This window comes from Sinohyriopsis cumingii, chromosome 8 (assembly GCF_028554795.1).
Source record: "Sinohyriopsis cumingii isolate HCF-2022 chromosome 8, ASM2855479v2, whole genome shotgun sequence".
Classification (NCBI taxonomy): Eukaryota; Metazoa; Mollusca; class Bivalvia; order Unionida; family Unionidae; genus Sinohyriopsis; species Sinohyriopsis cumingii.
This window is the reverse complement of record NC_142968.1, coordinates 56,983,099-57,010,410: the sequence shown is the minus strand read 5'-3', so window position 1 is coordinate 57,010,410 and position 27,312 is coordinate 56,983,099. Positions and strand designations below refer to the sequence as shown.

The window sequence follows — 27,312 nt, the reverse complement described above, 5'->3', positions numbered from 1 at the left end:
AAAAACGGCTTGGATGACAGCTATTCTGAATTGCATCAAGCTTTTTAGTAGAAAATGTTTTTTAAAATTTTCATCTAGGGATAGGGCTTGTGTTTGCACTGTGAGCACCACATGCTGTTGAAAATGGCCTTTGGATGTGAAAAATGCATGTATAAAATAGGGGTTGGGGTGCATAAACTTCTTCTGCTATGAACTGCATTGACTTCTCTGGGCAAGTGAATAATATTCTTATGCTTAGTTTCAATATAGGTATCTAAAAATATGGACTTTTTTTTACCTCACTTGTGTATTTGATTGTTTATGATTTTTTTATACTAGTCGCTGATTGTGGCATTAAATTTGTACATAAAACTGGCCCCTGCCCTCTTAGCTGTGCAATATAATAATGAGGATGCTTGCATGGCAGGATGGTTGGGAGGGTGTTTTAAGTAATAAAATTGGGTAAGTATTTTTGGAGAAACATAATTTACTTAAAAATCTGCTTTCTCCTTTGAATATGTTCTCCAATCACATTATGTTAGGAGAATAAATAATGGGATAAGTAATGGGATATTGAGCATCCAACCTCCACCTCGGCTATCTTTTCAGGGAATGATGGTTGGCTCCCCATGTGAATGATGACCTGTGACCCTTACATACAGATTAGTAAGAAGATGAATATTGAAATCTTCTTACTTAAACAATATCACTGTCAAATCCAGTGAAGTTAGCAGGTTGTATTGATTGATCTAGTTGGGTCTGGTGGATGTCTGTGCTGCCGACAAGGGACCATCCAGATGTAATGTTTTCCTCTCTGATGCTAAATCTTCAAGATAAAAACTGGAGAAGGTTGACTCTACATGCCAGCCAAGATATTCTGTTATATCTCTGACTGAAACATTACATTTGAACACAAGGCTCAGAGATGGCTTGAAGCTTCTAAGTTGTGATCTCTGTGACGTGACTCTGATCTGGTGAGACATCAGAGTACACCAAGTGTACATCGAACATCAGCCATGAGGCAAGGGCTGAAGGGGTGATATCCTGTGTCCCCACTCACATCAGAAGGAAGAGGCATTTGCACATGCCACCAATTGTCTCTGTGCATTTCAAGTAGTGCTTGATAATGCAAAAATGGCTGCTAATTTCGACCTGACCATGGAAGAGTGTGAGCGAGTCACAACTCTTTAGTTAGCAACTGATGGAAACCTATTTTTGGCTACAAAGCCTGCTTGTGTAAAGAAAACCAACGAACCCTCCGATGTGAAATGAAGAGAGTTTAGGTCAACAGGAGGGGCATGCAGCTCGCTTACCCTGCATGAGGAAGCTAAAGCTATCAGGAAATATGTCTTGTACAACAGTAATTTTAGCAAATGTGGGCTAAAGGCTTGAATTGTTAAAACTCAGGATTGATTCCATTCAGAAACAGAATAAGGAATTTTGGGTCGATTGAAACGAAATTAGGCTACAAAATCTGACAGGGTTTTATTATGCCCACAATGATGTCTGTCACGATGCTGGAATGTGTCCAATAGCATGGAGCAGTGGCCTTTGATAGAGATTTGGGAAAACTGTTTCTCCTCAAAGAGCCAGAGAAAAATGTCAGCAAGCTGAGTGATTGAGGCACTCAGAGGGATGATATTATTGGTATGGCACCAGTAATTAAAAACATGCCATTTTCCCTAGTAAGCCTCCAGAGTGAAGGGCCTTCTTGCTCTTGAGGTTTTCTCCACAACTGAAGGTTTAAATTGTCTGTCTCGCAAGGCTTTCCTGATAAGAGCTAAGCTTGGAGAAGACGGTCCAGGCAGGAATGAAACACCTGCGCCCACTGTTTTTTGAGAAGATATGGGTTGGCCAGAATCTTCCTAGGCAGATCTATCACTTGATCAAGTAAACTGATGACCCAGGACTTGTTCCATTCTGACCCCATAATTTCTGGATAATCTTTGGTACAGGACTGCAAGAGGGTAGGCAAATGCACCCAACACCTCCAAATTGATTGACAGGCATTCACACCCCAAGCTTCTTGGTCTGTGATTGCAGAGATGAAGGTGGGTAACCTGTGAATCCAACTTGATGCAAAAGGTCAGTCATTGGACACTCCCAGGGTTTGCTAATCTGAGTAAAGATCGCAATATGGAGAGGCCATTCCGTGTTAAGAACTTGAACTCTCCTGAATAGAATGTTGGCCAAGACATTGAGTCTGCCAGGAATGTATCTGATTTGTAGACTAATATGGAGATTATCGCACCAATGTAGAAACTGCCAAATCATCACCGCGGAGTTAAAGGACACAATGAGGATCATTTTGCCTGAGAATCGACCTTTTCAGAAGTGAAAGGCATTGATGACATTCTTCATTTCTAAGAAGTTGATGAGTAGAGGCTGTTCCCCTGGCTCCCATGAGCCACCGACACCTGTGAAGTCTGACAACAGGTGAGCAATCCAACCATGCACACTGGCATCGGTACATACCGTTATTTCCAATTGGGGGTTCTCAGGCGGGATTCCCATGGTCAGCCAACCTGGGTTGCACCAATGATGCAGGAATGATCAAACACCAGTGTGGGTTGACCAACAATGTAGAGGGGCAGTTCCTGATCTGCCTGCCTCTAATTTCTTCCAAAGTAACAGTGACCCAAACAGGGTCGTCCAGAAAGGAAGGGTATGACAATGTTAGAGCTACTTGAATCAGACATGTGACGTTTTATATTAGGTGTAAATTGGCAGATGCCATCAAAGTATTGGATATGGTATGATGAGTAGTAATGGTCAATGACTTTAGCAATCCTGGCCATCACCTCCCATGAATGGCTATTGCTAGGTGTATCCGTCAAATCTGAAAAGTGACAATTAGGCCAAATTCAACAATGAAGAACGAACAACAACATCCTGAACCAGCTCTGATGTGGCATGGAGCACATTTGTATGCCTTACAAAACAAACAAATGGACATATGAACAGCTGCTATACTCTTGTTAAGTGCAGAGAGATTAGTACTGAAGGTGACTGTCAGCTTAAGTCTAACCGATTGGGGATGAAACCAAAAAGATGGTGTTTCTTCCTCCATGTCAAGACCTACTAATTATTTAGCATTATGGTCCTGTGTAGTGGTGGGGTGGAGGGCAATATGAAGTAGCCAACACCCTATAAATGTCCTGGATGGCAGCTTGAAAGCTAAACTTCAGTCTGTTCCATGGTAGGATCCGAGTATGATGTGAAGGATGGTAGATCTGATGGAGCTGAGTCACACTCACTTTGCATCATGGCCCAATCTTGGTTTACTTGTAGCTCTGGAGAATTCATATCAGGTGGCAATGAAGACTCAATTCCATCCCTATAAAAACTTCACTAGCTTTCCCTTATGAACAAGCATTGAACGAATGGAAATCTGGCACTGTTGGGACTGATGGCTAGTTTGGCCTGCAAATGGTGAGCCTGGAAGCTGGCAGAATAGATGACGTTCCAGCTATCACTGGTACTGGTTGCTCCAAGGGCCTGGCTGGACAGACAGATTTCTCAATGAAATCTCTGTCATAGTAAGGGCATGTTGCTGACGTTACAGTTAGACAGATGGATCTGTCACCAAGATCCACCTAAATCACAGCTGGCCGGACTGATTCATCAAAAGGACCACATGGTGGAATGGACAGTTGGTCAGTCACAGCTGAATGGTTTTATTATGCAATGAATTCGATACAAACCCCATGCATACTTACTTGGACATGCGAGGGACTTATGCCCACTGGGCTGCCTAAAATTGGGGAACACTATCTCAATGAGTCAGAATGCAATCAACAAACTAGTTGGCTGAGCTGTCTTCTCAAAAGGTCTCCCATGCTGGATGGTAGGTGATGGCTGGATGGCCGGTAATGGTGTGGTGGTTGTTGGCATCTGTTAGTCTCGAGAGACGATGGAAGTGTGCCCATGAGAGATGTCCTGGTTGGTGGTTGTGCAGCGTCTGCTTTGGCTATGTAGCTCAACATGGGAGTTGTGTGGTGGTATAAAGAGGTGTATCCCATGTAACACCAATAATGAATTGTAGGTTGTCTACCTTGACTTATTCATTCTTTACTTCCCTTCAATGATGTATGGACCATTGCTTTGATTGTGCATTTAATGCATTCAGTAGACATTTCTCCTGACATGACAAAAGAAGAAAACAAAGCATAGATTAGCAAAATCAGCACGTGACTACTGGCTAATACTGTAGCCCAGACTTCCATTGACACATACTACATATTGTACACAATGTACACTTAGTATATACAAACCAGGAGTCATGGTAGACTTCCATAATCTAAGTTCAATTAAAGCATTAAGATGACATTCTTCTGAAACTACACAAAACAAGAATGCAAAGCATAAATTAGGAATTCATCATGTTACTAGCTTACTAATAATACATATATCTTAATAATGGGGTAATTGAAAAAGTTGCAATCAAAACTTATAAACTATGCTTTGAACTTATTCATGTATTTATTTGACCTTTCTACTGAAATAAACCATAGAAGGGAAAATCAAAGTATCAATTAGCGATGCAATGTAAATAATCTGCAAAACCCCAACACCATTAAAAATAAAGCAAGCAAAAAAGGTCAAACTCATGTGAACTCATAATGACCTTGCAGAGATAAAGGATAACATGGTGTTAAGTGCTCTTACAAGGCCAAGTCACTCAGACATGATTTTGGTATTCCACAAAAAAAGCTGAAAATTTGAAAGGGGGCAGGTCCTCCCCTAAAGGGGTCTCGAGAGGCAGCACCCCGGATTCGGCATACCAGGGGCTGAAGGCCAAAAATACATTTTATAATCATAAAAACTGCTCCTGGTGCAACTTAAGATGATAATATATAACACAAAAAACATTTGAAAAACTAACAAACAAAAAATTTCAACTTGACTTGAATAAATTCACATTATTTATTGTCACAAGAATTTGTTCTCCAATACTATTGGTGCTAAAGTTATTTCATGTCCGTGTCAGTGTTCACATTGTAATTAAGTAACAATAATTTCTAAATTTTTTGCATCAAAAATATTATACTTCCCTCTTTTCATAACAAATCTGTAAAATAAACACCCAAGAACATCAACTATACAAATAATCCCATACATTCGCTTGTCTTTTTCTCCAATGGAGATAACCTGTTGATATGCCAGTCGAGCTCTTTTTGCAGCTTTGGCAAAGATTTCTTTAGCCTTCCTTTTGGGGGTCAATGTGCAATCGTTTCTTTTCCTTCTCAATGAGAGCCTTTTTCCTTTCAAGCTGGTGCTTGTATTGGTGACATGCAGTGCGCATATTCTGACAGAGAGCTACATCTGTTCTCTCATGCAAGAAATCTTTCTTCTTATAGTAATTAACTGCACTTTTACCAGATGCCTTCTGAGCTTCAATTTTTCCATATGCAGCTTCTTTTGTAGGTGCTGTTCCAAATGCTTCCAACCCCGATTACTGCTGAGGTCAAAAAATGCCAGTCATCTAGCATTCAGTTTTCTCATAAACTGACCAACTAAATTTCCGTCAACTTTTTACGCCAGCCATTTCCATTTCCATATGTTCTTTTTAAACCTTTATCAAAACTTCTCGTGTCATGGTCTCTCTCAACAACTCGGGATGCCATTTTTTTGCAAGCATGCTTCTTCTTTCCATTGCCATCAGTTTCCATTACATGAATACTCATTGAATGAATTAAACTTTTGACCAATCAGAATACTCTTTACGAGAGTCGTGGGCTAACTAATATATGGAATGAATATGTTACAAGGGTTGTTGCGGAATAGGACCAGAGTTCTTAAAAAACAGATTGGAGATGACAAAGAAAACCAAACCATATCAAGAAAAATTGGATTCAAGTCAGGAGAAAAGCGGAATTCAGCTTTAAAATTGAGAAAAATCATGTCTGGTCACTAAAGGTGACAAAATCAGTCAAATCTGACAGAAATTGGAAAAAAGAATGTATATAACCTGCAGAAGAATAATTTATCCACATTATAAATCCAATATTATTGTTGGATTTTCAATTACAACACAAAATTGGCATGGATTGTCAGAGGATAAACTGTACATTGATACCAGTACAGTAGCAAAGATAAAAACTAGTGACATTGGGTGGTGGCAAGGGGAGATAATGGGCAAGAGTTAATGCCCTTGGTCAGTGTGATGGAAAAGAAAAGTTGATTTTTATCTTTCAGTAGAAGGATCGTGAAGAAGCAGGCTTAGATTCATAACATAATGTGATTGGGAAATGTATTCAAAAGAGAAATATTTTTTAAAAAAGGATTAAAAAAAGTAGATCACAAAAATTATTCGATGAAAGTTTATCAAAATTTAGCAAGAATACTAGATCTGTGAAAATTCTTTTCATGTTAATATATACATAATAACAGAATAATTAACAAGTAAACTGAAAAATATTATGTCACAAATAAACTGAATTTAATCAATTTCTTAAAGCTCAATAAACCTAAGTGAGAGTATATATATATATATATATATATATATATATATATATATATATATATATATATTAATACCTCTGACTGTGAATAGATTGAATGGAAACATTACTTTATCAGCATGAAAATTTACAGGTAAACAGGCATTTCATATTTACTTGCAGACCCTGAAACTGGAAATTTTACCAAATCTGCACTTCTTTTTGTATCCCATTTGAATTGTATCTATCAATTTTCAAAAATTGTATTCCAATTTTCAAATTCATTACGAAATGCATTTGAGTCTTGTTCTACTTTCATTTATTTGCCAATGTTCTCTTTTCTATTTTTGCATTTGTGTTATTTTTTAGAAAATGCATTCATCATTTCATTTGGATGCTGTGTGCATTTCACTTATAACTGTCAGCATAAGTTTGAGTCAAGGCTTGACCAATAAGGGGTTTTTGAGAAAACCTGCCAGTAGCTTCCATGGGTCAGCTGTTATTCAAAGCCTTTCTGTGTTGTTCCTCCATAAATACACTAGCTGCCACAAAGCAAAACCAAATCAATAATTTGCATTCATTTCTGCACACTTTCTTCATGTCACTGGTAAATTACACATTTCAGGGTCTGTATTTATAAAAACATGCCTACAGGATTTATTTGCCAAAGTCTGTGCACAAAAGGATTTTTAAAATAAATATTGCATTAATTATGGCTTGAAAACATACTTTTCTTCAAGTAAGCGGGCAAACTTTTGCCTGGCCAGCTCCAGCAGACAATCAACCTCTTCCTTTGATCTTTTGAAATTCTCAATGCTGAAGGCATAGACTGTGACTTCTGTTATACCAAGATTCAAGCACCACTCTAGCGTCTGAAATATATCAGATAATTCTACAAGGTTTATTAATGCTTGAGAATAAACAAAGCTGAGCTTAATACAGACTAATACTGACAAGGAGTTTGAAAGGGTAATTTGAGATCGAGCCTGTGAGACAAAAAAAAAGAGCATTTGTGAACAAAAAGTTCAGAACTGCAAATATTAGATGATCTTGCATACTTCTGAATTTTCATTGAGACATTAGCCCATCTTTTGTCCACTGCAGAATCCCTAAAATTATCACTGTTGACTATTCTGTGGGTAGACCGGAACAGATTTCATGAGCTCTTCAATGAACAAATATTAAGGGTGAATGCTGTTAAAAACAGGAAATGCAAATTTCAATTCCCTGCTTCTCATTGTCCTGATCAATGTCTAACTCATCCCAGTTGCAATCAAATTTATGGAGATATTGTTCCGAAATAAAGTGAAGAGTGATGCAGACCTCTGAAAATCAAATGCAGCCATGGTTTCATCAATGTCAAGCAGCATACCAATTTAATAATTAAGCAATTTATTGTGCAGTACATCAAGTGGGTGGGTCTGACAATCAGGACCTTTAACCTCTATTAAGCAACATTGTAAAAAGCTGACATCGAAATCAGCTAAGACCTCGTCAATATCATGCCATATATCAAAGCATGACTGAAATCTTATTGAACTAATGGGGATTGAAAAAGGGTTGCTTACTGCACTGTTGCAGTTCTGTCCCCTTTTGAAACTTAAGAATATACCAAAGGCCCATCAGTTTTGATAGTCCAGGAGTCGAAATGAGGGATTGATATTGATAATCCCTCAAATCCTGGAAAGCAACAGAATGGATAAGACCACCAAATAGGGTATCTGTTTCCAGATGAGCATCTGTAAGGAGGTTCATGCTATGATTTAGCAGGACCTTTGAAGTGTCCAGTGCACTGAGATGGATTAACTCCACTGAAAGCACCGGGGTCATGGACAAAAAGCATCTGGAAATCATGATAACTGCTTCTAATAAGCTTTGCAGAGTGATAGGAGACAGAGATTCCTCCTTCAAGACATAGAAGGAAGAAGCCAAAAACACAATGCCTCTAATGACATAATATGGATGTGTGCCAATGATTCCAAGGAAAACCTAACTTGAAAAGCTCCAGCATGCAAGAAGTGGAGATCTGATAGGCCAAGTAGGGGAGTATACATTATAACTACATGCTGAGATTGGAGATTTAAATGTAGATGTGAGAACTGAGACAGTCCACCCTTTTGTTGCCCAGCAAATTTCTGACCTCTAGAAAACCTTTGTGAGAGCTTCCAGGCCATAGCAGATTACAGGTCCAACAGAAGATATGGCACTGAAGCATCCGCCTGAAAGCCTTGCCAAACTGAAGAGGATCTACATATCCCCCAAATCTCAGGGTTTAGGGCATAAGTTGGGGGGGGGGGCAGAAGATTTCACAGCCTTATCTAAGGACCATACCACTGTACTATGGAATTTTCCAATCTGGACCTTGCTCCCATTCTACTTGACATTACTCTCATTATCTACCATAATTTGTTATAATTGATACTTGTATTTTCAAAATTTATTTTTTTTCCAAACTAATAAATCATTAATTAAACGACCAATTATGCATTTGGTCTCCTCAACGTAGGGGTGACTTTAACCTCAAGATATGTTACATTAGTGGCTGTCAAACAGGTTACATTGGGACATAAACCTGAATCTTTTCATTGTGACATAAACCTGAATCTTTTCATTGTGACATAAACCTGAATCTTTTCATTGTCACATAAATCCGAATCTTTTCATCGTGACATAAACCTGAATCTTTTCATTGTGACATAAATCTGAATCTTTTCATTGTGACATAAACTGAATCTTTTCACTGTGACATAAACCTGAATCTTTTCATCATGACATAAACCTGAATCTTTTCATTGTGACATAAATCTGAATCTTTTCATTGTGACATAAACCTGAATCTTTTCATTGTGACATAAACCTGAATCTTTTTATTGTGACATAAACCTGAATCTTTTCATTGTGACATAAATCTGAATCTTTTCATTGTGACATAAACCTGAATCTTTTCATTGTGACATAAATCTGAATCTTTTCATTGTGACATAAACCTGGATCTTTTCATTGTGACATAAACCTGAATCTTTTCATTGTGACATAAACCCAAATCTTTTCATTGTGACATAGACCTGAATCTTTTCATTGCAAGATACATTCTTTGAAAATAGATATTCATTGCCATTTTACAGTTTTCATCACCTAGAATCAACAGAGACATGGACATCTACTAATGAAAAGCTGTATGGCACATTTTCTTCCAATGAAAAGTGGGCCCAGTGTGGTGTAGTGTCAGGATTCAGGATACAAAGGACAAAACAATTTCAGAAACATGCAAGTCTATGCTTACAGTATATGTTGGGACACAATCAAATAAAATAAAAATTTCCTATCCCAGATTATGGTGAAACTTTTTTTGCACCTAGGTCATATGTCCCAAGACTTAAGAAACAAAATAAATCTGTATTGCAATTGTGCCCCCCCCCCCCCGCATGTTACAATAAAATAGATAAACAAAACACTTAGTTGACAATAAAAAGAAAGTAACTAACCTTGTATTATCATTTATTCCTTTTTTTCAACAAGAGCATTAAAGAATAAAATATATCCAGGAAATCTGTGTATGTAGTGTAGGCTTCCATACCGTAGCATGTATCGCTTATGTCTGATAACACATGACACATTGTTCATTGACATGAACATTGAAAAACAAATTGTGTTTGGTTGCGTTCAAAGATTTGAATATGTTACCTGACTGAAAACTGGATCAAACAAAATCGCAAATAAGAGGGAAATAATCAACCAATATCATGAAGACAATTGTCATTCACATATGATACTGCGTTAGGTGCAAAATAATCAAGACTGAATTATATACAGGTCTACTGTATGAGTCTCTCACAAATAAAATTCATTATTTGAAAACACATTCACTTGAGTGCAAGTGACAATCTTTATGCCAGCACAGGTTACAAAAGTATCATTACTATTTACCCACAGACGTCAATGCTACTTTGTATTAAATATTACTACAGATGCCAAGCACATAGATGCCTGGGTGGTGAATAAACACAACTGACAGAAAGCAGTAAACTCTTTCTTTGAACTTACTGACAGGACATCATAGACAAAGATTATTTTATTACAAAGCAAGCCAACTTTGGTTACTTTTTTGTTTTTTTAAAGATATCACTACAAAGGTTATTTATTGCAAAGCAAACCGACACTGGAAGCCGACAATGGATTCTTTTAAGTGTACTGATTTTGTTTTTGTTGTGTTTTTCTTGAATGCAAAAAGACTGCAGAGATATAGAAACAAACTCTGGTTCCTTTTCACTGGTATTTACAGGAATTTTGAACATAAACAATGGAACAGATTTCAAAGTGACACAGTATAGTGCTTTGTGCACTAACATCAATGACCCAACGTCGCCCAGAATATCTGAAGAAAATAAAATCATGTGATGAATTCATGCAGGCAAGAAGAGTAGCAGATGATTTTGCAAACGAGAGGGAAATAATCAACTGATATAATGAAGACAACTGCCATTCACGTATGACATGGTGTTAGGTGCAAAATAACTAAGATCAAATTATATCCAGGTCAACTGTATGACAGTATCTTGCAAATAAAATCATTATTCGAAAACACATTCAAATGAGTATAAGGGACAATCTTTTTGCCAAAACGGGTTTCAATAGTGTTATTGTTATTACCCGCAGATATCAATGCTCCTTTGTATTAATTATAATTACAGATGCCAAGCACATAGAAGCCTGGGTGGTGAATTAATACAACTGGCAGTGAGCAGTATACTCCTTCTTTGAACTTACCAACATGACATCAAAGACAAAGGTTATTTTTATTACAAAACAGGCCGACCTCGAAATATGACTTTGGATACTCTGAAACCTTTCTTTACTTTTTAAAAGAATATCAATACAAAGGTTATTTTATTGCAAAGCAAGCTGACCTCAGAAGCCGACTAGGGATTCTTGTAAGTGTGACAATTATTTTTCTTGTTTGATTATAGAAAGCTGGCCAAGATATGAAGCTAACTCTGGTTCTTTTTCACTGATATTCACAGTAATTTTGAAAATAAATTGAAACAATGGAACAATTTTTACAGTGGCACAATATAGTGCTTTCTGCACGGACACTGATAACCCAGCGTCGCCCAGAAGATCTGGAGAAAATAAAATCATGTGATGAATACATGAAGACCAAAAGAGAAACAGATTTTTCTGTTGACAATATGATCATTAACATGGATGAAATTCTAGTGTACTTGGATCGCATTCCTGGACAGACTCACAACAAGATGGGGGTCAAAAGTGTGAGAATTAGACTGGTATAGATTTGAAAAATCTGACTTTATTCCTTACAGTTTCTGCTTCAGGTGATGTTTTGCCTGTAACAATTTTTCATGGTATGAGAAAGCTACAAAATATATTCGTGCCCAAAAGAATGGATTATTCATGTGCAGGAGAAGAGTTGTGTAAATGAGATGCTGCTGCAGTGGATTAAAGAGTTCTATCTTGAGTACACAGTTTTATAATTTTTTAAATAAAATTTAAGTTGGAGTGCATTTTCCGACATGTAATTTTTGAATGGTTTAAAGGTGTCCCACAACTTATGACTAAAAAAACCGATGTGTCCCAGAACATACAGTGCACAAAAAATTACCTTTGAAATTATTTAATGGTGTCCAAATATTGTGTCCCAACATATACAGTAAATACAGTAATCTGCGACAATGCAGTACTCAACTGATTGGTACAATTATAAATCAATGCCAGTGCTGCTGTAAAATCAAATCTAAATTGATACTGTAATTAACTAAATAAACCTAGTGGTTCCTCATTATATGGCTGCTCATGGAAGTCATAAATTAAAGTGATGAGTATCATAATATTTTTATATGCTCATTTTATTCTCTGTTAACTTTACATTGTCAGAATCCTTCAATATTTTATGATATTGCACACCTTCATAGTGTATTCATTGTGCATAAAGGAACTACTTTCTATTGTAAACAAACATTAGATGCAGACACCAGCACTTCTGATTTGTAAACAAATCATGTACACTTGCATAATAGGCGCTTTACGCTTTGGTTGATTAAATTTTTTCCTGAAGGAATGAAGTAAAGCAGATGTTTTATGAATTGCCACATTCCAGCTGCTTTGGCACATCCACATTACCTTGTTTGAAAAATTGATTCAGATTTAGGTTAGCTAGTTGACGCAGGAAAGGGTCCTTACAAATAACATATAAGTGAGAAGGGTTAAACTGTCTTCTTTAGCTGGTAATAAGGATGGCAAAAAAATATACTTACAGTTTTACATCCTGAATTTCCTCAAAATGTAATTTCTTAGTTCTGCAAATCCGAATTACATGAGCTACGTCATAGATTCTTAATCTTGATTACACAGTAATTTTGAATTAAGTGCAATTACATCCTCCTTACTGCACTCAAAATGAAATAAGCATTAATTCCATAGCATCTTTTTGATATTTGCAATTGAAAGACTTCATATTTTTCCCACATTATCATTTCAAGCATTCAGTGATAGAAACAGAAACTCATTTGCAAACAAGATTATCTACAAGTATGAGTGGAAAGAAAGATCAAGGCAAGCAACAAATAAAAACCAGATTACAGAGTGGCACCCTAATGGAGACATCTGACACAAGTATGAGTGAATCAACCTTGAGTACAATTCAGCTGGACTTGGATGAAATAAAGCAAAGTCTCAGAGGGAGCATTTCAAAAGCAGATTTTACATCTGCTATTGCTGACTTGGTGAAAAAGGATGACCTAGCAGAAATTGTTACAACTATTGTGAGGAAACTGTTAGAGAATGTGAAGGAAGATCTGAGAAAGGAGATAGTAGCAGAAAGTGAGAGGGTAATAAAGGAGAGGACAGGAGAGTTGATGGACAGGGTGGATTCACTGGAATTTGAAAACCACCAACTGTTAGAAAAATTACAAGAAGTAAAGAAGGAAAATGATAAAATGAGGATTGATATGAAAGATTATGAGAGGAGATCAAAGCAAGCAAGTGCAGCTTCAAACCAGTTCGAACAATATTCAAGGAAGCTGAACATAAAAGTTTTAGGGCTGGAGGAGGAGGAAAATGAAAATCTGAGAGAAAGAATTCCGAAGTTGGTGAAGGAAGTTACAAAAATTAATTTAGATAACAGGGACATAGTGGCTGTGCATAGGATTCCAGGTCGACAGGGACAACCAAGGCCAGTGATTGTCAAATTCTGGAGTCTGGATTGTAAACTTCCAATTATCAAGAAGCGGAAGGAGTTTCTGCAGTACAAAGGAATTAGACTGGTAGAGGATGTAACCAGGCTGAATACTGAACTTATAAATAAATTATCTAGGCATCAAGAAATTGACAGAGCATGGTACTTTAATGGATCTGTGTATGGTAAAACCAAATCAGGAAAAAGGATAAAATTTGACATCTATGATGAAATTGATGAGAAAATTAGATTATAAGTGTAATAAGCAATTCTGTGAACTTATGAAATTGACCGAATAGGTATGTGAACTTTCGTTTTTATACTCCTTTTTCTACTCTAGTTTGTTTTAATATTTTGTTTATAAGACACTTCTTTCCCTCACCAATTTTATCCATAATTTATATGTCTGATGATTCACTGGTCCACTGTTATATCTCTCCCTAATAAATTCTCTCACTAGTTTATAAATCATCTTTCACTCTTATACTCTCATATACACATTTACTAAGTTGTTTACTCACTTTTCTCAACATTACTCTTCCATGATAAATCTCTCAGTCTCACATTTTTTGCTCATACATTCAATCACCCACCACTTCCTTGTATGCGCTCTTTCACTCTTTCTTTTTCTTCCCTTTTACCCCTTTTTTTCATTCATTAAGTTGTAATTTATATCCTTTTTAATCTGTGCCGTTTGGTTTACAAAACTATCTCTAGCTCCAGAAAGGTCTGTCAGAGGTGCATAAGAGTTATCACAAATGGAGTTGTTTCACTTGTTGTCCATAGTATACTGTATCAATGTCAAATGCAGCCAAAGCTACAGCCTTTACTGTAACACCATGGATGATTTTATTATGGATGTTTGTATTCTGTGTGAGTGTGAGTGTGAAAGCCATGCATATGATAAACTCAAGGTGATAATTACTTCATACATTCCTGTACAAGAATATGTATGTGTAAAATTTCTGCTGTTTTCATGGATAATAAAATAAAAATTATATCTATTAATGTTAGAGGCCTGCAAGGTTCAGTCTTAAAACGAAGGGATATTTTTCACTGGGTAAAACAAAAGAATGTATCTATAATATGCTTGCAAGAAACTCATAGTACAAAGAACGATGAAATATATTGGGCAGCTGAATGGGGATACAAATGTATATTTAGCCACTGCTCTAGTAAGAGTGCTGGGGTTGCAATATTTTTTAGAAATACTTTTGAATTTATAATTCATAGAGAAAGATGTGACAGTCAAGGGAGATTTATTATTTTAGATATTACAATTAATGGCAACAGAATAACCCTCGTGAATTTGTACGGTTACAATGATGATAATCCTAGCTTTTTTAGAAAGTTAAAGGAGGAGACTTTATGTTTTGAGAACTCATCAATTATAATGTGCGGAGACTGGAATACTGTTCAAGACTTAGATTTGGATACTTATAATATTTTACATGACAAACACCAACAGTCTAGGGCAGCGATTCAAGACCTGAAAAACGAATTGGAATTAATTGATCCCTGGCGAAATTCCAACCAAGACTTAAAGATGTATACCTGGAGGCAAAAATCTCCCTTGAAACAAAGTAGACTAGATTACTTTCTTGTATCAGATGACATTCATATGAATACAGCAGATGCATGTATCTTACCAGGGTACAAGACTGATCATTCAGCTATTGTTTTGAGTGTGGCGTTTTCAACGTTTCCAAGGGGAAAAGGATATTGGAAATTTAATAACCAACTGTTGAGGAACATTGAGTATACTGATTTGGTCAAAAAGTGTATAACTGACACTGTAAATGAATATTATGTAGGGGGAAATAAAGATGACTCTCTCCATGTTTCTCTTTCCTGTAACGACCAAATGTTCTTTGAAATTTTGAAAATGAAAATAAGATCTGAAACTATAGGTTATTCTATTAGGAAATCAAAAGAGAAACGGGAAAAATTAAAGAAAATTGAGCAGGAAATAATAGAAATTCAGGGGAGACTGTCGAATAACATAAATGGGGAAATTCTGGAAAATTTAGAGAGAAAAAAAACAGAATTAGAGGAATCTAGGAAAAAATACATAGAAGGTGTTATATTAAGATCTAAAGCTAGATGGTATGAATTTGGGGAAAAAAGCACAAAGTACTTTTTAAATCTTGAAAAAAGAAACTATGTTAATAAGACAATAAAGGAAATTATTTTAGATGATGGGACAAATATATCTGACCAAATAGATATTTTAGAAGCACAAAAACAGTTTTATATGGAATTGTTCAAAAGTAGAATTGCTCAGCTTGATGATGAGGCTATTCATGAAACTCGAAATAGATTTTTTAATCACAATATTAAACTTAGTCGAGAGGAAAGAGAATCATGCGAGGGTCTGCTTACAATTAATGAATTTGGTATGTCTCTAAAACGGATGGAAAATGGAAAAAGTCCTGGCTCGGATGGATTCATTGTAGAGTTCTATAAATTCTTTTGGAAGTCTCTGGGGGGATTTATATGTAGATCAATAAATTACGGATATACTGTAGGAAAACTTTCAGATTTTCAGACTCAAGGAGTCATCACCTGTCTTCCAAAGGAGGAAAAAGACAGAAGATATTTTAAAAACTGGAGACCTATATCACTTTTAAATACTGATTATAAGATTGCTTCGGGAGCAATTGCAGCTAGGATTAAAAAGGTTCTTCCATCAATAATCAGCGATACTCAGAAAGGATATATGAAGGGTAGATTCATTGGAGAAAACACCAGACTATTATATGATATCATGGACCAACTTGAGAATGAAAACAGATATGGTTTATTATTGTTAATAGATTTCGAAAAAGCCTTTGACTCAATTAACTGGATCTTTGTAGAAGAAGCTCTACAATCTTTTAATTTTGGTGATTCCATTTGTAAGTGGTTTAAACTGTTTTGTAATGACTCTAATAGTTGTGTTATAAATAATGGACATATGTCATCTTTTTTCAGACTTGAAAGAGGATGTCGTCAAGGAGATCCCCTTGCACCTTATTTGTTTATCATTGGAGTTGAGATTTTAGCTACAACTTTAAAGCAAAACGTGGATGTACGGGGAGTAATCTTTGACGCCAGTGAATATAAATTGGGTCAGTATGCCGATGACGCTTTTATTCTTCTTGATGGATCTAGTTTTTCTCTTGAAGCAACTATGAATATCTTGCAAGGTTTTTCTCTATTATCGGGACTTAAATGTAACATAACAGAAACAAAAGCTATTTGGATTGGAAACAGGAAATTTTCTAATGAAAGAATATGTCCCGAAATGGGCCTAATTTGGTCCTCTTCTAACTTTACACTCCTTGGCATAGAATTTTCTCCAGATTTACAACAGATGGTGGAAATCAATTATATGAAGAAACTAACAAAGGCAAAACGAATACTGGCAAGCTGGAGTCAAAGACATCTATCAATAGTTGGTAAAGTAATTGTTGTAAAGACTCTTGTTCTGCCCATATTCATACATCTTTTTTCAGCACTTCCTAACCCATCAGCAAAAGTTGAAGCAGAACTAAATCGCATGTTATTTAAATTTGTATGGGGTGGAAAAGTAGAGAGAATAAAACGTGATATACTAGTTTCCCCAGAAAACGAGGGAGGACTAAATATGATACACATATTTTCATTCATTAGGTATATTAAGATAAGATGGGTTAAAAGATTGCTGGAAAAGGAAAATGGAACGTGGCAGAACTTAGTCAATACAACTATACTCAGAAATAAAAAGGATATTTGGAATTTAGGGAGAAGGAAATTAGAAGAATTTTGTAAGTTCATTAAAAACAGTTTTTGGAGAGATGTAATTTTGGCAGTATCTAAATGGAAAGAAGAACCGCAAAATCCTAACGAGTATCTATCCATGAGTATTTTAAATTTTGTCCCCCCTAAAATGATCTATCAATACAAATCCTGGACAGAAGCTGGTTTTGAAATTCTGAACGATCTAGTAGATGTTCACGGTAATTTAATACCTTTTGAGATAATAAAACAAAAAACTGGAAGCGATGATTTCTTGAAATACTTCTCCTTAATATCCAGAATTCCTAAAGCATGGAAAGATGCCATAAAAAACCACCTAGTACATAATAATTTTGATAAGCAGGAGGATAAAATAACGAACTTGCGAAAACAAGATTCACTCAAGTTTATTTACAAAGATCTTTTACAGGAAGCTAAAAGGCAACACACTGCGAAGCAAGAAACTTGGATGCAAGTATTAAATAAAAATATAAGTAGTGAGGAGTGGTCTGATATATATAGCCGGGCAAAATGCTGTACCAAGGATACCAAGTTGATCTCTTTTAACTTTAAATTAATCCACAGAATAATCGCTACTAATGATTTTCTTAAAAGAATTAACATATTTGATGACAACAAATGTACTTTCTGTAAGAGTGAAACTGAAAGTATTGAGCATCTCTTTTATGACTGCAGTATTACTTCACAGTTTTGGTACCGTTTTATTGAAGTTTTTGCACCTTTTTGCCCAAATATTGTACATCTGTCCAAAAAAGAAACATTTTTAGGAAGTGAACAACTGGACAGTTTGGGTAATTTTCTGCTTATTTTGGCAAAATATTATATTTATACTTGCAGATTCAATATGAAAAATCCTTCTATTTTTGCTTTTAAGCAAATAGTTGCAATGCATAAGAACATTGAAAATTACACTGCCAAGGTAAATAAAAAAGAGGACCAATTTCTTCAAAAATGGACCTCAACAATGAACATTTAACTTGTCTCTGACTTGAGGGTAAACAGGAACAAAATACTGTAATATCACAAAAGCCATGTCACCTAGATTTTGTGCCATATGCATGTGTATATGCGTGTGTGTGTGTGTGTGTGTGTGTTTCTTTTTTACTTTCTCTGTAGATTATATTTATTATCCCTAGATTATCTGATAACCAGAAATGTTTGATTGTAAGGTGATCCTGGGATGGTTCCCCGACCCAGTGGTCAACCTATTACGGGGTTTAAAAAAAAAAAAAAAGAAAAAAAAAAAAGAAACTCATTTGCAGATGTCAACATGCTTCTCACTCACTTTTTCAATCTGGTGTTATTTCAGGTGGAATTGTCACATATAAATCCAGTCCATAATCATGAAATTTTGTAGAATCGAAACAATATACCAAAATCTATTCATTCCAGATCAAATGGAAAAGTTATTGCAATGCGCATTCATTCACAATATGACTCCAAATTTCAATTTTAACTAAACATGCCATTTTCTTTTGAAAGTTATGTCGTGCACGCAACTAAGTTCACATTTATCTGGGCGGAGTTGTGTGCAGTAATAATTTTGTTGTTGTATAATGGTGAATCTGCACTTGTACACTGAGTTTGGAATACGGCATAGATTCAGTTACTTTGTTTCTTGTAGTGTATTTTGTTAATATAATTATCCATTAGGTAGAATAAGAAAATGAGCATATAATAAAAAGGTCACTGCATTTGTATGGGAAAATATGAACAAGTTTTTCAGATGGATATACTGCACTCCCAAGGTCATGCAGTATTTACATCCTAAAAACTCGTTCATATTTTCCCATACAAATGCAGTAACCTATAAAGACAGCATTATATGTCAGAATGCCAAAATAAGACTGAGTCATAATAGTATATACAAACACAAAAAAGTATTTAATAAGTAAACTCACATTATAATTGGTTCTCATTAACCCAGAATGTAGAACAGATCAAGTTAAAACATGTCTCATTTAATACCTCTGCAAGTTTGTCAAATCCTTTCAAATGACCTTCTGCTCGATCCATGCTTTTTTTCTTTGCAAAACGTCTATTTCCATCCATGATGATAGCAATATGTTTTGGGATTGGTCCAGACTTCAGTACACGTTCACACAATCTGTGTACCCATGTTCTGTTTGTCTGACGCTCAGGGAACCACGACATCTTCCTTTTCTAAAAAAATACATTCACCTTCATTCAAAAGTTTCAACATCACCTGAAATTTATTAATTATTTATGCACAATTATGGTAACTGTTGTACAATCAGTCATTTTTCTTCTTTCTGTCAAAGTTACCCTGACCTTTAAGCATTTTAATATGAAAATGACAGGGTTCTTTCTTAGCCCAATTACAAGCAATCCAAATAGTTTGCTAACTGTAGATGGTGAACAATTAGAACTTATGTGGGAAAACAATTGGTAAAAGAGAGATGGATGAACAATATCATCTTATAATATACTCTGCAACATGATAGGTGTATAAAAGGTGCACCAAAAAAATCAACTGAAAGCACACATCATATTTGCAAGCCCTACCTCTCTCTATATTAAAATAAGCCATCCTTTTGTCTAATGGAAGGTGAAGAATTTCTCCAGTAAATGTTTATTTCTGGAACAAGCCTTGTCAACATATATATTAATGTGATTTTATTAGTTTCAATTTCTAACTGAAAGTCCTATATTTACACAAAGAAAGTGTCTCTGCTCAACAAAGTGTCCCTTCCCATAACAATGGTGTAATGATCACTAAATGTGCCCCTCTTTTTTCTAGCTTCTGTAACAAGTTCTAAAATGGGGCACTGTAATTAACTGGCATTTAATGTTACATCAGCACAGGAATGATTATTTAATGCAACAGGAATAAAGTACCTTGTCCTGAGACAGTCACAACTAATCCAGGCTGGTCTGGTAAAGATGTGAACCTGTAACCACTTACTACTGGAGTAAACAAAATTACAATAAGTACTTTCATAGAAAGCACAGCACCATTGGTTAAAGAAGTAATCAAAACAACAATTTTCTAATTCTCATTTGTAGTGCCCCCACTAAGCCATGCTGCCTTTATGTGAGTAGAAGAAGATGGCCATGACCTGTATATCAAGCCTGCCCCTAAGCTGGTTTTGTAAAGATCAATATGTATCAACTCCAAGCAGCATTACCCAGTGGCCAACTGTATTTGAGGTTAATCTAGAGCATGGTAAGACATATGGATGGATGTTTGGGCATAAAAATAATTACTATGTCAAAAACAATTAACCATCCTGGATACTCTGGCAGAAAGTTGCTGAAAATATTTGGGAAAGTTCCTTATTGTCCATTTGGAAAATGAACAGCCAATAAGTACTTGAATTGGTAATATACTCTAGCTGAGAAAAGCTTACGTTCTCTTTTCTCTGATTATATATACTAATAAAAGAAAATATATAAATATGATCATTATTATAATGTTGATTACATTTTGGTTTATATCAACAAGAACAAAAAATAATAAATTTACCAAAATTTCAAAACAAATTAACAATTTTGTCAAACATGAAATTCCAACGAATTATATATCTTGCCTGCTGCCATGGTGTGATTTCACATTAAGATGGTCTGAGCGTCAGAAGGAGACTAAAGATGCAGAAAATATGATAGGATAGAGCATACTGATTTTACACTTAGCGCATAGCAGGTATCAGTCACATGGTATTGGATGAATAACCATACAAAAAATGCATTTAAAAACTCCTTAAAGTTTTCACATGATTTTGACCTTGCCTCGGAGTCTGAGTATGGTTAGTGATCTATAGTTGATAACTATCCCTTCAAGGTTTGGAAATAAACAAAAAATGTACAGAAATCTTAAACCAAATACTGAACCAAGATTTCAAATTAAGGTTAAAAAATAATGTGAACTGAAAAGAAAGGGGAGATTCCATCCAAGCGATTGCTCTGAGACTTAAGACTTATGATACAGGGTTAAGTCTCAGGATGACACTGAATAACTTCAATCTAAAACAGAATCAAGCCTTTCTTGAATTTTATATCCAATGGACCTGCAAAGTTATGATTTACTGGATAATTAAACCAGGTATCAGATTGGGCAAGGGTCCAATCCTGTACTTTCATTGGCTAAAATCAATACAATCTGACTTACTGTATTATACATGGGCTTAAATCTCTTTCTGCATTTGGGAACCAAAAGAGGAAAAGAGAGACTAACTGATCTCAATTATAACATTTATAAAAAAATAAATGAATGGAATAACTGTCACACTAGTTCTACAGTTCATTACAGTGGATATTTGTCATCCTTGGACTGAAGAATGAGAATGACAACTGTGGACATATGACCATAATGATACTTTAAGCAAAACCAATGAGTTGTATAGGTGCTTAAAATATTGTATGCTGATGCTAACATTCTAAATACAGCACTGAATTGTTCATTAAAATACTCTCCATCCATATAAAATCTATACTGCACGATATGCTTTTTTTTTACACATTAATCTCATACAACTTGTTGTGATTGCTGTTTGTAACCATTCTGCATTGTTATATATATCCGTTCCGGTTTGAATTTGCATGTACATGAATGAAGAAACCACAGAGGTTATTAATAAACAGTGAGCAATATAAAGGGAAAATATCTGGTAATATTTATAGGTAAATTGTACGTACGCTGTCAAGTATTTTGGGTTAATTTGTTGTATTTTGTGCTATATCTCATGGCAGTCCTTTTCTTACATGTAACCAATATTAATAATTATTCATGTCTCTTCACTAGCTCGTACTATTTTGTTTATTATTAACTATATATTTCTGAACTTGACAGACCACAATATAACCATATCCATATCGATGCTTCGTATTATTCTTGTAATCCTGAAACACTCGTTTTCTCTGAATTATAGCAATCTATGATTTCACGATTTGTATCTACAAGTTAAGGTATAACTAACAGAACTGTAAATAGGATAATACCAACTGCTTTTTCAAGGTCCCATGGAAGTAACAGATGAAACGTGTACACAGAGGGTATCCCCTGTGCGACGTCACTTCCAGATCATGAAGTAAATAAGTCACGTCATGAGAAAATATAGTTCTCAAAATTTAAAACAAATTGAAACACTAAAAGAAGCATATATTTTTAAAAGACCATTTAAAAAGTAAAAAATCATTGTTTGTGATATCAAATAAGTCAAATTAATTTTACATTATTATATAAATCAACTCATCGTGGTGAGATTTAATCTCAAAAAGGAAACCTAAAATTACTCCGCATCCAAAAATAGTGCGTTTGTTGTCGATCTATGGAAAAGTGTTTGTTCACATAATGGCGACCTAAGTCGCGTAGTGTTCGACTGTTGTGTGTATGCTACGAGGCAAGGAAGTTAAGTTAATTTTTTTTTAAGATGTCAGAAGATACTAAGAACATCCATAGAGTGTCTTCAACAGAGTCAGGTACAGTTGGAGCTTGGAAAGTACTTTCTCAGTCTATTTCCTTATCACTGGCTGCGACCTACATTCTATGTTCTTTCGTTTCAGAACTGTACTTCTTGATAGAGAGGTTTCTGTCCACGGGTCCGTGTCAAGAAGCTGCAGAGGTAAGTGGTCGTCTTTCTGTGGTTTCTAAGGAATGTCATTTGACTAAATTTATCAGGTATTTTTTCTCCATTTCAGGTACTACGACAAGAGCTGCACAGACACGGGGTGAGTATCCACACGTCAGTTTCAAAATTTGCAGATCCAAATTACGCGCTTTTTCGCGTTATATCTTTTGATATTGCGGCCCAGAGCGCATTTATTTTGAAAATTAATATCTCTTTTTCTACTGTGTGTCATGTCACCAAATTTTGAGTGAAATTTTCAAATAATGACTTCTGCAAAATTTTTGCAGCTTTTGCCCAAAAGACTTGACTGGGAAGGAAGAGAACATAAAAGGAGCTATGAAAATTTGGTAAGTTGGTTTGGAGACATAAGTTTGAGTATGCCATTATATTTTTTATTTTCATACAAAAATTGAACTGATGGTGAAATTATCATTTAATTTGATCCGAATTGCTGTTTGTGATTCGTACTTTTGAAACTATAATGCAAAAATGCATTTTCTTAATATGTTATTTATAAGAAAATCGGTTGGAAAATAGAATATTTGGCAGATTAACATATCGAGTCCTGCCCAGAGTTCTTAGGATGACGTTTTTGAGGGTGTGACCAAATTGGCCAATGAGCTTAGGTATTGGGTTATTTAGGTTAAAGAATTAACAAACGTATCCGTTAGACAATATTTGATTGGTTAAAGAGCAAATAGCATTTGGCAACCATCCTAGATATAGTCTATTTCGAAATGTAATTGGCGGTTGCACTAACTTCTGTTATACTCTGTTTCATATGTGACGATGTAGGTCACCTTTGAATAAATCATTGAAGGGGAATAGAAACCAGTAGATCTTGTAATACGTTTAATATTTCAGGGGAGTTAACTGTGTTTGCTATTTATGTACCACATATCATAAATACATGGAAATAATATAAAATAAAAAGATAATAGGAAGAATAAAACAAACATTAACAAATTATTTTTTGGACCTCTTCTAAGTAAACATGATATTGTGCTTTTACCTAGTTGGCAGCAGAAATGGTTTAGATAGTTTTGGTAGATATTTACTTAAATTGAATAAAGTTTTACCAGTCTCAAAGCAGATTGAACAAGGCATCAGATCTATTTTGTTTCATATTCTGATAATACATATGAGGCTTTTTCCTTCTTTTTTTGTCAGCCATTAAATACTGGCATAATAGTACTTTTCTTCACAGAGATATAACAAAGTACAGTTACTAAATTAATTCACTTTTGTTGTTTTAAGAGCACTTGGTCTTCCTATCCATTTTTGGATGACTGGAAATTAGAGCCAGGTTAGCTTATGTAATGGCCCTGCATTTCTCAACCATTGCCAGACTGTCAAAAATTACTTAACATGATGGAGTCCATTTCTGTTAATATGAGTTTCTATCATCAGAATTGTGCATGAGCTGGACAGTGAGCAAGATCCAAAATAAAGCGATCCTGTATCTGATTTTCTAAGTTCATTAACAATCTGGAAGCTATATTTCTGATTTAATTTTGATCATGCTTGGAATCAACTTTGATCATACTTGGAATATAAGGTTATATGATCAAGGTCTTGGATCAGATTGATAATGAGAAAGATCAAGGTGATCTTCATCTGATTGATCATGTAACCATTCCACTGATTATTTCTGATTTTGGTGTAAACTTAATCAGTAGATTTAAACCATCATGATGATAGATGGGTTCATTTGTGAGCAAGATGAACACATTGATCAGGTGATCTTCCAGTTGATTGGTTGAACTTGTCATTACTTAAGTAATTGTTCGAGTCTCGGATTCATCCAATGTGGGTATGTGAGAAAGCTTGCCAGTAGCTTCTCGTGGGTCGACGGTTCTTTCTGGGGTTTTCCCGGGTTCTTCCTCCACCATTAATACTGGCTGCCATGTATATCCTATTGTGTGCTGAAAAATGGCGTTAAACCCTACTTCAACAACAACTTATGTGATTGTATCTGATCAGATTTTGTCATCAAGTTTGGAAATATGCTTATTCATCATGATATCCAATTAATTTTATTATGAACAAGAGGATCAAGTTGAATAATATAAAATGTATAACGTAAAGATAATTGTATAAAATAAAACATAAAAATAGATATGTGAATCGATAAAATAATTGTAAAACCAATAACATATATGCATGCCAATAACTTCCCATGGGTTGGTGGTTGTTCATGGACACCTTGTATAGCCAATCATTTGGTGAGAATGGTGTTACACCCAACAAAACTGATGCACACAAATAACAAAACAAGCTGGCTGAGCCAAGTACAACAGTAGTGGCATTCTGATAATATTTAGTGCTGATAAGTAACACTTAAGATGTAATGAACAAATGACAGTGGATTGTGCCCTTAAGTAAGAGGTGAGGATGTTAAGTGGTTATGTTATCATGTTGCTTCACAAGGTTGAAAGGCTCAAATAAGAGGTTCAAAAGGCAAGGGCATAACAAGCATATTTCCAGGACAAAAAAAAAGGAAATTGGAACAAAAAACCAACATATGCAAATATTGCTTTTAATGGAATCAAATGAAGTAAGAATGTTTATAGATAAGATCACTCAAAAATTTTCTTAAGTTAAGTTCCTTATTTTGAGAGGCTAATGCAATTAAATTTTTTAATTTAAAGCATTTTTTGAACATCATTTTAGTTTTAACATTCAGGTCACTTGTAGAGAGCCCTGATTGCCTGCTCTGAAGTCATGCAACACTTGAATTTTTAGCAATGTCTTTGCTCAGATGTTTGCATCGCATAATATTATGCTTATCCTCCTCAGAAAATAATATGGTAGTTCCTTATTAAAATGTTGAAATGTCAAATCAGTGAAATGCTTTTTTCTCTTTTTATATTTGATAACTCTTAAAGGTTAAAATAAAGAATATCCACAATCATTCTTCAATCATTAACCAGAAAAACAATTAAGCTATAGATGTGGTTTTTGTTCCTGAAATATTAGAAGTGAAACTAAAAGATAAGCCATTACTTTTTATTATAATTTTTTTTGGACTATGGTAGACATTACACTAGGTAAAATAACAGTTTTTGAAAAATAGTAGATATTAACACTTTCCAAGCATGGCTTTTCACACAGTGAAATGCAGGTTAAATTCTAGTCCTGTTTTTATTAATATATTGCAGATAGAGTCAAATTGTCATATCAGGTCAGATCATTTGTTAAGAATATGTGAACGTGTGGGACCATTACTTGATAAAGAGCTGAAGCCAAGTGTGTGTGGAGTTGCCTCCCTTCTTGGTGCTGGAAGTTTTTCATTGCTTCGAACTGCAGAGGGTAAGTAATGTTTTCTAACGCGTTATATACATTCATGATGACAGTTATTCTAAATGTTCTTTGATAAATTTTTCTTTGAAGGATGTAACTCTTGATATCATGTCCTGTGCACATTAGTATAATGGATGTATAAGAATGCATTTTTGAGAACAATAAAATGGCACGTGATTTGTACAGAATTGTTTAAGTGTACGCAGTAGAAAATCAACAAATGTATTTGATTTATTTTGGCTGACCCAGAATACCACCTTGATGTCATGAATGATGGCTATTTATTCTTTTCTGAATTTTCAAATTTGGTGTTTTTGTGGAGTATGAGAATATATTTTTTTACTTGTAGACCAGAGCAAGGTCTACCATTGCATGCATTTTACTGTAATTGGCAATTATGCAGCTAAAAGTTCATGACAGTAATGTTAGAGTTACTGATGGGAATCAGTCAGAAATTCATAATCGATAATCGGTTCCACTTAACCAACTGGTAATCGATTATAATCGGTTACTAAGAGCAAGTTTTAATTTTTGTTTGTTATATAGTTATATCTTTGATCATTAGTTCAAGATGTTAGTACATGTACAGGAGTAATCTCTTTTAATGACATGTATACTTTAACCTGATAATGTTACATTTTTGTCTAGTGTGTTATGTGTTATTTTTGTTCTACAACTTTGTTAAATGGATGCAACTTTGTATGGCTAAGTCATATGCAACTGAAATACTGCTGCAATCCCCCAAATTCTTTTAATTCATATGTGATGTCTTTATAATTTTAATTGTAGAAGGACATGGTTTTCTTGTTTGTCATTGTTTACAAATACTACAAATAATGTTGCATTTAAACTGAAACAAATCATCAAAATATGTTTAAATTTATTAACTCAACAATTTAACAACTTGATCATGTAATAATGGCTACATGTTCCTAATTATGAAATTTTGCACCTATGAAATATCCAATGGTTTTACATTTGTAGTTGTGAAGGAAATTAATAAATTTCAGGTAAACTTTAGTGGCTG

General features: G+C 35.0%; 2 protein-coding genes across 5 annotated transcripts in view; one reads left to right on the top strand and one right to left on the bottom strand.

Annotated features, from left to right (window-relative positions):
- The window catches only part of LOC149793586 (dehydrodolichyl diphosphate synthase complex subunit DHDDS-like), a 38,907-nt gene extending 16,479 nt beyond the window's left edge, over positions 1 to 22,428 (bottom strand). The window contains exons 1-3 of one of the 2 annotated variants that reach the window (XM_089967546.1): positions 22,358 to 22,428; positions 19,363 to 19,557; positions 7,152 to 7,294 (exon numbers count right to left, since the gene is read on the bottom strand). In XM_089967546.1, coding sequence (XP_089823672.1) covers positions 7,152 to 7,294; positions 19,363 to 19,548 — 329 coding nt within the window. In that variant the 5' untranslated portion in view covers positions 19,549 to 19,557; positions 22,358 to 22,428. Of the gene's footprint in view, positions 1 to 7,151; positions 7,295 to 19,362; positions 19,558 to 22,353 lie in introns of both variants that reach the window. The other variant, XM_089967547.1, reaches the window with a different exon arrangement.
- A 252-nt stretch (positions 22,429 to 22,680) lies between these two features.
- Positions 22,681 to 27,312, top strand: part of LOC149793585 (bromodomain and WD repeat-containing protein 3-like) — a 108,333-nt gene continuing 103,701 nt past the window's right edge. For all 3 annotated transcript variants that reach the window (XM_089967545.1, XM_089967544.1, XM_089967543.1), the window contains exons 1-5: positions 22,681 to 22,833; positions 22,918 to 22,976; positions 23,053 to 23,082; positions 23,270 to 23,329; positions 26,144 to 26,294. In XM_089967545.1, coding sequence (XP_089823671.1) covers positions 22,785 to 22,833; positions 22,918 to 22,976; positions 23,053 to 23,082; positions 23,270 to 23,329; positions 26,144 to 26,294 — 349 coding nt within the window. In that variant the 5' untranslated portion in view covers positions 22,681 to 22,784. The remainder of the gene's footprint in view (positions 22,834 to 22,917; positions 22,977 to 23,052; positions 23,083 to 23,269; positions 23,330 to 26,143; positions 26,295 to 27,312) is intronic.